This window comes from Chlorocebus sabaeus, chromosome 10, assembly GCF_047675955.1.
Source record: "Chlorocebus sabaeus isolate Y175 chromosome 10, mChlSab1.0.hap1, whole genome shotgun sequence".
Lineage (NCBI taxonomy): Eukaryota > Metazoa > Chordata > Mammalia > Primates > Cercopithecidae > Chlorocebus > Chlorocebus sabaeus.
The window spans coordinates 13,551,373-13,563,908 of record NC_132913.1 but is presented as its reverse complement, the minus strand read 5'-3'; the positions used below and the strand labels follow the sequence as shown (position 1 = coordinate 13,563,908).

General features: G+C 44.0%; 1 protein-coding gene across 3 annotated transcripts in view; it reads right to left on the bottom strand.

Annotated features, from left to right (window-relative positions):
* Positions 1-12,536, bottom strand: part of CCDC93 (CCC complex scaffolding subunit CCDC93) — an 87,925-nt gene extending 75,389 nt beyond the window's left edge. For all 3 annotated transcript variants that reach the window (XM_007964744.3, XM_007964745.3, XM_007964746.3), the window contains exons 1-3: positions 12,344-12,536; positions 6,896-7,009; positions 5,385-5,479 (exon numbers count right to left, since the gene is read on the bottom strand). In XM_007964744.3, coding sequence (XP_007962935.2) covers positions 5,385-5,479; positions 6,896-7,009; positions 12,344-12,385 — 251 coding nt within the window. In that variant the 5' untranslated portion in view covers positions 12,386-12,536. The remainder of the gene's footprint in view (positions 1-5,384; positions 5,480-6,895; positions 7,010-12,343) is intronic.

Sequence of the window (12,536 nt, the reverse complement as noted above, 5' to 3'; positions counted from 1 at the left end):
TCATTTTATTGATCTACTCTTTCTAAAAGTTTGAAAAAAATATTCTAAATATCATTCAGGCAACAATTACCAGACCTTCCACCAGGTACCCAGAATATTAACATGAAACATGGAGCCCCATTTCCAAAAGAGATTTGGAGTCCTCTGGTACAAAAATATTTTTAAAATAAATAGTGGCCTTTAATTTTTTGATACTCTAAAATAAATCCCAGAGTTGAGGGAACTGTATATCCTCACTCTTATTTCCATACAGAAGAGATATTTTCTGCATCTCATGAGGGACACTGACCTTTCTCCAACACCTCGCCTCAGTCTTCCTCCTATAGAAGACCACGAGGTGGGACTGAGAAGAGAGGAACCAGGCTTCCTGGGGCCTCAGAGTTTTCTTCTCTGTAAGTCAGGAGGTAAGCATCCTCTCCTGCTAGGGAGGTTTCTCAGCTCAGTCTGAGCTGGGGCAGGACAGTTTATGGCAGCAGTGGCAGAGGGATTTGTATGCAAGTCTGTTTTATTGCAGCTTGAAACCTCCTTCTTGAATCAGTAGGCATTTCATTTCTAGCTATGTGATTCCTGTTTCTTACACTATCTTAATTGGATCAGACTCAAGGGGAGAGAAAAGATACTATTCAGTGGTGTGCCTGACCCCAAAGCCATGGTATGTAGCTTGGGAACACTGAGAAGCAGTCACCAGGCATGGTCTTGTGGCCATTTGGAGAAATAGGAGCTTCTGGATCAGCCTACATGAATAGGTTATATTGCCACACAAGACCCTTGAAAAAAATCTTAGCCAGTCACAGCAGCTACTGTGGCCTTATAAACAAGTATAGTACTATGCTCTAATAGACAAAGGTCCAGATAAACAAGGGTCACTTAGAACTTACTAGGTGCTTCAAATCCAACAAGTTTTGGGTCTCCCAAAAGTGTTTCTTGTTCAAAGAAGTCTTGTCCACCTTTATCTTTCTACAGTTCAATAATCCTTCCCAGGAGACAGATACCCTCAAGATGAACATGTGACTCAGGGCTGGGTGAGGGTTATTACTGTCTTACCTATGATTCACTTAGTAGGTTTCATCCCTCAGTCCTAGTATTAACAGTAACTAGGTGACCTAGGAGCTAAAGTTAAGCAGTCCCCCAGGGAATGGTCACTAAGAACACATAAGAAACAGTGTCCGGTATCTGGAAAAGAGCTTCACAAGCTGGGACCAAGGTTAAAACTGCTGAGGACAACGGTAACACCCCACTGATCATAAGACCAAATGTCAGGTCCAATTTGTTAACAGAAAAAAATATGGAAGGGGGAAGATTAATCCCTCACTGCACACATTCATAGAAGAGAGGGAGTATCTACCTCCTAGGAGGGAAGCACATAGGAGAATATTTGCTGCCTCTTCCCCCTCACCCTTCCTCCCCAACAGAAGCAGGGGTGAGGAGTGATTTATTCAAAAGTCCTCAGAGGGGCCGGGCATGGTAGCTCATGCATGTAAACCTAGTGTTTTGGAAGGCCAAGGCAGAAGGTCACTTGAGGCCAGGAGTTTGAGACCAGCCTGGGCAACATAGTGAGACCTTGTCTGCACAAAAAAATTTAAAAATTAGCTAGGCATAATGGTGCATTCCTACAGTCCAAGCTACTCAAAAGGCTGAGGAAGGAAGATCACTTGAGCCTAGGAGTTTGAGGGTGCAGAGAGCTATGATCATGCCACAGCACTCTAGCCTGGACAACGAGTGAAACTCTGTCTCTTAAAACAAAAGTCCTGAGAGGAAGAAGGAAATTGTCACGCAGCTCTCAGCCACTCCTGGTGCCCTTCCCTTCTGGGCAGCCTGTCTTTGGGACACATGCATCTTTTCTGCCATAAGATGTGCTGCCTGCCCTACAGGGGAAGCCTGTGGTTGTCCAGGTCTGCTTGGGACTCACATGGGATAGCTTGGTAGTGAAGCACTAACAAACCCATTTGGCAACATATCTGAGGCTCTCTGTCTGATAAGCTTTTTTTAAATTTTGATCTCCATCAGACTCTTATAGCTTATTTAATTTCCTTGAAACTTGTAAGAAGAGATGAGTGTTCAACTGGGTCTGCTGCCTAAACTCCAAGCTTAGCAAATGAAAATGAGTATCAGTCCTGGTTTTGCTCAACGCAGGTCCTAACTATCTATACAGGGGCATGTGATCAATACAGCCTTTCCTTAGTTACATTTTGGTTCAGCAGGAGGAGAGCTCCCTCTTGTGGTTTCAGATACATTGGTTTGCATAGAGTTACCAATTGCCTAGAACCATGGTAGCTTAAAAACAAGAGGCTGGGACCCACACCACCATCCAGCCTAACCCCCTGCCTTCAGACACGGCTCTTCCTGGCCACTCTTCAGAGCCAGCCTACTCACCCAGTTCATAAAGGCCCAGAGAGAAGGTTATCACGGGTCATCCTAGGATTTACAAGCCTCTTAAACCCACCTCTCAGAAATTACTGCCAAGTCTGGGCAGTCCTGGCAGCCAAGGCGAGGACATGGAGGAAAATGCAGGCAGGCTGGGGGCAGGGAAAGAAAGAAAGAAAGACTTCTTCCAGAAATCTAACAATCCCTTTTCAGTTTCTCCCTGTGGCTCAAGGTGGAGCCCTCAGATTTCCTAAAAATCATAGACAGTGACAATTACAGAGGTCACCAGGCAGGTTTCCTAGACTAAGATTTTAACACGCCCAGCGGTGATTAGTTTGACTCCTTTAGTTTTTAAGAGTGTTTGTTCAGTGCACTGTTTTCTTCTCCCCTGCAAACAGTCTGAAAGAGAATGAATTAAGCCTGGGTCTAAATTCAAGCTCCACCACCAACTCTGAAACTTTTGTCAAGTAACTAACTCGGTCCAGGTCCAATACTCCTATCATAAAACTAGGGATAATCCCTACCCAAAGGCGGCAGTGAAGGTAAAATAATAAAATACACATCCAAGTGCTTGGAACACAGATGCCCAATACAATGTCTGTTGTTGAAATGAACTCAGTTATAAATGTAAAATCTCATTTACGGGCCTCTGGCCATAGGATCCTCTGTTAATGGGGCTTCAGAAGAGGACAGAAGTAGAGGATAGAAGCTTATGGAACTCTCAGCAAAGAAGGATGACAGGGAACAAGGCTTCAATTGGGCACATAAAGAGGACAGCTTGAGAGGCAACCATGCCCTCAACAGGCAAGTGTGCTCCTTGGACATATGTCCAGCCCACCCATTAAATTGACTAGATATACTGGAAAACTGCAAACATAGGATGGTTTTAGTCTAAACTGTACCTAAGCAGAAACTCTATGGTGGGGGGAGAACTCCAAACAGAACACATTCCAAAACCAAACAGACATGATTTTTAGATGACTCAGTACCCTGTGGCTATAATGTCTTCTACAGATAATAAAGAACGAGCTACCTGATGCACTGCTGAGTCTGGTGGGTCCTTAGTCACGTAAACCCGTCTCCAGCTTTGCCCACAGTTACAGTTCATGGCTCTGCACTTAAGAGACACACATCAAGCACTTACCAGAGAATATAACACATCCTCAATCCCTTATCCAAACCCTTTGAGTCAGATGTGTTTCAGAATTCTGAAATTTTTAGATTTAGTTCCTTAGAATACCTAAGGGGTATATATTATATATTATGTAAGAACCCAGGAAAATCTGGAGTCACACTCTATAATAAAAAAAAAATTTATTCAGCAAAACTTATGAATATTCACATAAGTGGATCAATAAAGCTATAAATTCAGTCAATTCAGGTCATGTTTTGCTTCCAAATAAGCTTTGTATCCAAACTCTAAAAGAAGAAAAAACGGTTTTCAGTGTCTTTTAGATTTCAGAAATATAGACAAGGAATTGAGAAGACAGAAAAATACTGTGTTCCCCTATCTATTAAAAGTATAATGGAATGCTGCCACTGATGGGAGTTTATCATATCCCCTAAGGATATCGAAATGAAAATGGGGCCTAACAACCACTGGAAAACTCAAGGGGAATTTAGGAAGAAAGCACATGTGGAATCAAAGAAATGGCAAAACTAGACAATGCAATGAAAACAAACACCAGCACACCAAGGGTGCCACAGGTATAGGAAGCAATGAGGTCAAAGATAGAAGCTTCCAAGAAGAGCATCCTCAAGCAGACAATGAATTCATGCTAGTAAACAGCCTGATTAAGAAGCATAGACCAGGCACGTGGTGGCTCACACCTCTAATCCCAGGAGGCCAAGGCGAGAGGATCGCTTGAGCCCAGGAGTTTTAAGACCAGCCTGGACAAGATGGTGAGACTCCATCCCTACAAAAAATTTAAAAATTAGCTGGGCATGGTGGTGTATGCCTGTGGCTCTAGCTGCACAGGAGGCTGAGGTAAGAGGATCAGTGGAGCCCAGGAAGTCAAGGCTGTAGTGAGTGGTGTTGACAGCACTGCACTCCAGCATGGGTGATAGAGCAAGACCCTGTTTCAAAAAAAAAAAAAAAAGGCTGGCTGATCTGAGCTACAGCTAAAGGCATATGTTTCTTTTGTCAAAAAAAAAAGGCAATTAGAAACTTAAGGGGAAAATGCTGTATAAAGTAAATTACAACATTCCTGATGCTCAGTAACTCACAGATACTGCCTCCACTTGGCTGCGAGAAACACAGGGGCAAATCTTTGGCCAATTGTAGGAAAACAAAGCATTTTGTGATCCATCACTGTGGCAGTCTTATCCCCAACTCTGCCTTTTGTCCCTATTTTTTTCCCCCTGTTGCTTCATTTTCCCACCATTATTGCTTCATGTTATTTATAAGACATCTTTGTTCTTTTTGGAAGTGTTTTCTCTTGGAAGAGGGTAATACTTCAGAGAAATGAATAAACAGACTGTCACAGAATCATACACATCTGGGGTCAGGAATCTCTCCTGACAGGTAAGAGAAATGAGGCCCACAGAAGGAGTGGCTGTCCGAAGGTCACCAGAGGCCCACTGGAGGGCTGGGAGAAGAACCAGGTATCCCAAATGGTCTAATGAAATGGCCAAGCCTCTGGTGAGCTGGTGCACTACAAAAGACTGGGCAGGGTATGCTCAAGTGAGATCTCTAGCAAGGAGCCCATGCTGCTTTCTCTCGAAGATACTCTGCCTTACAGAGGCAATGGGGAAGGAAAGCATCTCCTTTCCTCTTCCTAACCAACTTCCACCCATATTAGCTGCCTTTGGAAAGATAAACTAAGTAGTCACTACAAACTTTGATCTAGCTGTGTGACCTCGGCTTCTTTCAGTCTCAGTTTCATTTGTAAAGCAGGGATAATACCTATTGTAATAAAAGTTAAACTATGTAAAGTGTCCAACCAACTTCTGGCACACAGTGGACACTCAAAAGTTAGTTCCCTTCTCCCCACCTTTAGGTTTTCCATAGAAAAACTTACATTTTTTGACCTATCGTAGAGTTTTCTTGAAAGAGCAAATCAACATCTACATCAAAGTTGCAAGTGGTGATACACCAAGTCATTCCTCCTACTACCTGCAAGACATAAAGAAAATATTTGTTTTCTCTTTTTCGTTTGGGGAGAATGGAAGAAGTGAAAGGTAGGTGAATTATAAATAGCTCTAACAGACTCAGTAAACAAACAAAATTATGTATCTTGAGAGAGAGAGAATGTGTCCTCCTTATCCCATCAACTATAATTAATCTAAAATGGCACTGTTACGGAAAACTTTCTGCAGTGACAGAAATATTCCGTTATCTGCAAGGACCAGTACGGTAGCTACTAGCCACATGTGGCTGCTGAGCAGTTGAAATGTGGCTGGCATGACTGAGGAGCTGACTTTTATTATTAAATGAACATACTGTACATAGATCCTCTTTACAGTCAAAAGGACAGACCTTCATTCTGTGTTTTATAGACCAGACATATGGGCAGCAAGGCTGATATTTTGTTTCCATACATCTTACTTTTCTTATCTACCTGAGACGATTATCTACCTACTTTTCCCTTAGGAATTCTCTGAGATGCAAATGAGAGTAAGACTAAAAATCCATTGTGAAACAAAATCCTTTTCAGACACAGTCTAATATTAGAAGAAAACAACAGTAAATCTTACCCCTGGCTGTTTTAGACACTTATGAGTTGCCCAATAAAAATGCAGATTCCAGGACCCAAGCCCAGACCTAGCTAACCAGAATTTCCATGAATGAATCGTGGGTTCTGTATTATAAAATAACCCAGAGTGATTCTGCTATGCACAGCCGGGACTATGACCCATGGAGCACACAGCACTGTCTTCCACAGCCTGCCCTGTCTGATTTGAATGCGTCCTTTCCGTGCACAGTCCACTGTGGCACTTTTCTGCATCATGCCATTTATTCTGTGCATGTTGATTTACTTGTCTCTCATCCCTACTCTACAGAAATTGGGCTCTTTGAGAACTGTGCCTTAGTTTTTTCTTTGTGTCCTCAACACCTATTACTATGATTTGTGCATCATCATTCAAGGTTCTGCTGAATTAAAAGGTTTCTTCACACAGTGATCTCTCTCTCGTCCTAAATCAGAGCATTTACCATCCACAGAATATATGGCAACTGTCTGTGAGCACACTGACTTGGGATAGCTCATTATTAACTCTGATTATTTTATTTTCCGTAAGTTTGATAATCCCCACACGAACTTTAAATTCCTTGAAAGAAGGAACTATTAATTTTGCTTTTCTGCATTTCCTAAAGCTTTATGCACAGAAAAGGAACTGACGTATTCACTGATGCATCATTTCTGTCTTTGAAAAGAAGTTTGAACACTTCCATAATGAATCTGAATTAGGAAGAAATGGAAACACAGACATGGAGGAAGTTAAAACATCATCTCTTCCTTCTTTCTTTGCCATGATTAACCATGTCATTCTGACAAAAGATAGTCTAACGGTTAGAAAGATTTCCCCTTACCTTGTCAAAGGGTGACAAGCCTTTAATTCTTGCCCTGAAATACCCAGCTGCAACCAAGAGCTCCAGAATTTCAGTCAACTTGACATTTTGTTCTTCATCTTCTCTTGTTTCCACCTAAAACAAAAGGTAAAAGTGTGGCTGGTAAAAGCTATCCTGAATAAAGGAACACTAGGTCTATCCCCTGATGCCACAATCTCATTGCCAAGGAGCAGATTACATTGGCTACAACACCGCAATGGATTCTCTGAAAATTCAGCAAGTGTCACACAGAAGCATGTGGACAGTGTTGCTGGAGTCAGAAATGGGCCCCAGTTCTCAACGGGCTGTTAATCTTCATAGCTGAGGAAGACACATGCCCAGGTAGTATACACTACTCATCACATACTGAAGGAATCCAGGGAAAAGGAAGGTTAGAGCACAATACTTCCTTTTTCTCTAACCTATGGTTTACTTTGACAGTCTTCTCAAATAGATTATGACTCCTCACACACAGGAACAAGGTTTTATGATGTTTTCTAAAAAAAAAACTTTACACTTAGGACTTAGGGCCAGCGTGGTGGCTCACACCTGTAATCCCAGTATTTTGGGAGGCTGAGGCGGATGGATCACTTGAGGTCAGGAGTTCGAGACCAGCCTGGCCAACATGGTAAAACGCCATCTCTACTAAAAATACAAAACTTAGCCAGGTTTAGTGGCCCATGCCTGCAGTACCAGCTACTCAGGAGGCTGAGGCACAAGAATCGCTTGAACCCAAGAGTCAGAGGTTGCAGGGAGCCAAGATCGCACCACCGCACTCCAGCCTGGGTGACAAAGCAAGATCCTATCTCAAAAACTTTATACTTAGCCGGGCACAGTGGCTAATGCTTCTAATCCCACCAATTTAGGAGGCCAAGGGGGGGCCAATCACTTGAGGTCAGGAATTTGAGACCAGCCTGGCCAACATGGCAAAACCCCACCTCTACTAAAAATAGAAAAATTAGCTGAGCATGGTGGTGCACACCTGTAACCCCAGCTACTCGGGAGGCTGAGGCACGAGAATCACTTGAACCCAGGAGGCGTGGGTTGCAGCAAGGCAAGACTGTGCCGTTGTACTCCAGCCTTGGCAACAGAGCAAGACTCTGTCTCCAAAAAACAAACAAACAAACAAAAAAAACGTTATACTCATCCGGAAGTTACTGACAAGAGGCATAGAAACGAAGAAGAGAATTCAAACATGTATCCCTCTATGTACTTACCTTTCTGAACTCGAAAACAAATATATGAAAGGCTTCCAACCCAGATATATTAAAGGGTGATTATTGCCACATAATAGGATTGCCTTAAAAATAATAAATTCATCTAATATATGTATATCAGTATTTTGTTTTTGTTTTTGGTTTTTGTTTTTTGTTTTTTGAGACGGAGTCTCACTCTTTCGCCCTGGTTGGAGTGCAGTGGCATGATCTCGGCTCACTGCACTCAGTTCTGGGAGGCAACCTCCGCCTCCAGGGTTCAAGCAATTCTCCTGCCTCAGCCTCCTGAGTAGCTGGAACTACAGGCATGTGCCATCACGCCCGGCTATTTTTTTTTTTCTTTTTTTTGTATTTTTAGTAGAGATGGGGTTTCACTGTGTCAGCCAGGATGGTCTCGATCTTCTGACCTCATGATCAGCCCGCCTCGGCTTCCCAAAGTGCTGGGATTATAGGCATGAGCCATCGCGCCTGGCCCTATATCAGTATTTTGATTGAAAATTTTTAATTTATGTCCTTCTTTTATCTCAGATCTTTATCTAATACTGAAATCCATCTAAATATTCTAATACTCCTTCATCTATTTATTATCATGAACTACCTTTCCTCTCTTCTATTGCTGCAGAAAATAAAAAACCATCTCTCTATATAAAACACCAATAAGATACCCTGGTTCACATGCTCATACTCATCTCTGAGTCCTCTCTCACCCAACAACGCCTGTTAAGTCTTCCTTTACTATGCATCTCACATTTATCTTCCCTTCCCTTTTATTCATACTTCATTCCAGGACTCCTGCAAATGCTTCTTCATCTTTCTTCCTTTGTTTTGTTCACCCCTTCCTAAATCACAGCTTTCATGTTATCCCTCTTTAGCTCACCCTCCCAGTCCTTATCAACAATGCACCACACACACTGCCTGTAAGATAAACTCCAGATGTCTGGTTTCACATTCAGATCTTTGGCCACCAATCTATCTTTTCAAGTTCATCCTTTACCCCGAAAACAATCAAGACATGGCCATGGCTGATATTCTCTAACCACTGAGAAATCACTTTCAAATTCCAGCTCCCATTCAACGCCATCTCTCACAAGTCTGTCCTGAAATGGCCACTCCCTTCTGCATTTCTACTTTACTTATAGTCTATGCTGTACATATAACTAAGTATCAACATCTTCTAAGTGAGATATCTAGTGTTATGTACATGCTTGTCTTTCCAACTGGACTATTGATGGGTTAAGGAGAGGAGTATATATTATATACTTGGGTTTACTACTCTGTATCAAAACAACATTAAGTTCGAAGGACACACTTATTAAAGAATGATCTACTAATGCTTACATAAAGTAAATGAACCTAAACTAGTCATGCATTAATAAAATGTTTCAGTGGTCACATCCCGGACAATGGAAACAAGTTTATTTTAATGTATACACTGCCAGGAAAGGGAGTATATGTATTAAAATACAGTTAATACAGAATTATTAAAGTGACTGATAATCCCCTGCAATAGAGTAGGAGTGGTGTGGGGGAGGTGACATCACTGAGCTACATCCGTCTCTGAAATGACCCTGGTCCAGTCCATTAAGGATCCTGAAGATCAGCATTCACTAGTTCCTAGTGGACATAAAAATTTTAAGTAATATAAATTATTCACACCTTCTCTCCCTTCTGCAAAAAATCTGGGATGGTTGAGAAACATCTACAAGTGAAAACACTCTAAGAAAAGAGAAGCTAAATAGTAGTTGTAGTTCAAGAAGACAGAGCAGAAAAAGAAAATGAGATAATGTAAGTACTTTCTTAAAATTTCTGGGGTGTAAAATAGGAACACTTCGTTTGTTCAATCATTTACTGTGAAAACACAAGAAGAAGACAAAAAAATAACAAACAAAAAAATAGGATCATCACTGCCTCAACACCTATCTAGTGGGCACCCACTGGCCACCCCACTACAGATGCAGGGCCCATGCTTCCATCCACTCACCCCTAGAATGGAGAAGTTTACTTTTGCAATACAATTTGTGAAGTAATTGTGGCACAAGACACTAAATGGGAATGTATGACTCCAAATTCACTTAGCAGATTAACACTGAAATGAAATGGAAAAGAGCCATTGCCTGATCCGCAGGGAATGAAACACCCTCTCTTGAAGCAATAAAAATCCACCAGGCTGGTTAATACATCCAGTTGTTAAAACTAAATTTCTGACAAAGATGAACAACAATGAGCTCTTACACCAAGCCCAATAAATTTTCAATTTGTGTCCCCTATAGTTGTTGTAAGCTGGAAGGCAGGGCCCAGTCTAGCTATCTTTGTAAAGGGTTAAAAAGAATGAATTTGAGCCGGGCAGTGGCTCACATCTGTAATTCCAGCTACTGGGGAGGCTGAGGCACAAGAATTGCTTGAACGTGGGAGACAGAGGTTGCAATGAACCGAGCTCACGCCATTGCACTCCAGCCTCAGTGACAGAGTGAGGGTCTGTCTCAAAAAAAAAGAAAAAAAGAACGAAGTTAATGAATTAACTGGTCTAGTGACAGCCTAATAACACAGACTATCCATATTTATATTTACTAGCTTCTGAACTGTATGATAATAATTTGATTATATTCACCCTGACCTCTTAATTGCCCGGAACTGTGTCAGGGTCTTGGAAAACAATGATGAATCAGACCTGGCCTCCTGGCAGTCAGTGAAAGTTTAAACGAAGGACATACAGCGGCAGGTTGCTTTTTATTTATTTATTCATTTTTCCCTAGAAAGACCTCCACTGATAGTACTGCGGAACATTGGGCTGGAGGGATTTAAACTAGAACGGGGGAGACCACATAGGAGTCAACAACAAAAGGCCAGGCAAAAACTTGATGAGACCCTACAATAAAGAAGTGGCAATAAAGAAAACTGCAAATGTCACAGTACAAATCCTATTGTTCACTATCCTGGGTCCCATCAAAGCAACGTGCATGTAAGGTTTTACCTAATACAGGGGTTCTGACAACATTATGCTTGTTAGGTTTTCTTAAGACAACAAAATGGACTTGCATTCTGGGAGCACACACTGACAGACAAATCTGTCCTTTCATCACTATATTCCCAGCTTCTGGACACAGAACACAGTGATCCCTCAATTAGTGGATACTTGTGATAAGAAAGAATTGAGGGTTTGGGAGGAGTGCAAAGGAGAACGATTGGTCACAGGCAGGTAAGCGTGAAGGGACCAGACTCACCAGGTCAAGCAAACAGTCACTCTGCCCAATGCCTGCTCCAGAACCTTAGGAAAAAGGCAGAGGTGCGGCGTGGATTCCATTTCTCTCCAGAATCCAGTAAACTAGACTAGCCTTTGAGTAAAATCAACTGAAAGGGACGACAGATGCAAACTACCTATGAGATGCTAAGTGATATTTGTAGCCAAAAGAAAATGAATACACTTTCCCTGTATTCCCAGCAAACGTGGAAATCCGCAAACCACTCCTGACTCTCTCCCTAGCACTGAGTGAGTACTCAACAAACACCTCTGGAAAAGAACCCCGCCCTCTTCTGGAGAAGCTGCAATGTTTCCGCCCAGAGCTCGGTCCCCCACAACACAGCACCCCAGGCCTGCGTCCCACCCCGAACGCCCAGGCGCGCTGACCCAGCGGGACACCTCCCTGGTGCGCGCAAGTCTCCCAAACTTCCTCCCGCCGCCCCGGTCCGGGTCAATTCAAAGAGGGTAGCATTCCCTCCCGACAGCAAGGCGGGTGGGGCTGGCCGCCGGGACCCTGCGGGGTGGCGGTAGGCGTCCCAAGGTCACCGCCCTTCGCACCACCCGAGCCCGGACCGCCTAGGACAGCGGTCTCGTGACTCCAGCGCCCAGCAGCCTGGGCTAGCCCTGCAGTTTGTGGTTGGGGAGCCTGTCCCGGACAGGCGGAAAGGTGGGAGCGCAGGGACCCCCGGTGCGTGGGGCTGCGTCAGGGCAGGTGTCGGGCTGGGAAGGCCACCTCCGCCCCAAGAGACCCGGGAACGGCTTAAGTTTGTCCCTACCCGCCCGCTGCTCCCTGCCCATGCAGGGGCACCCGCTCCCCGCCTCCAAGAAGAGGGTCGGCGCTTCCTCGAGGTGGATACACCTGAGGAAGGGGGCGGGGCGCCCCTATCGTACCCAGGGCCCGCTCAGCCAGCCGCCCCGCGGCTTGGCCCTCTCTTAGCAGGAACCCCGACGTGTCAGGGAAGGAGGCGGCGTTCTTACCTCCGGGAGACCCTGGCCCTCCGGCCCCTTGGGCAACCCCATGATCCGACCAGGCTGTAGTAAGGCGAGAGCGAAGCCCGCCAAGCGTCCGGAGGAAGCTGTCCCTGTCGCGGAGCTGCTACCGGGGTGGAGTGCAAAGCGGAAACTTCCTCCGCCACCGCCGCCGCCGCTGCTGCTGCCGCCGCTGGCCGGG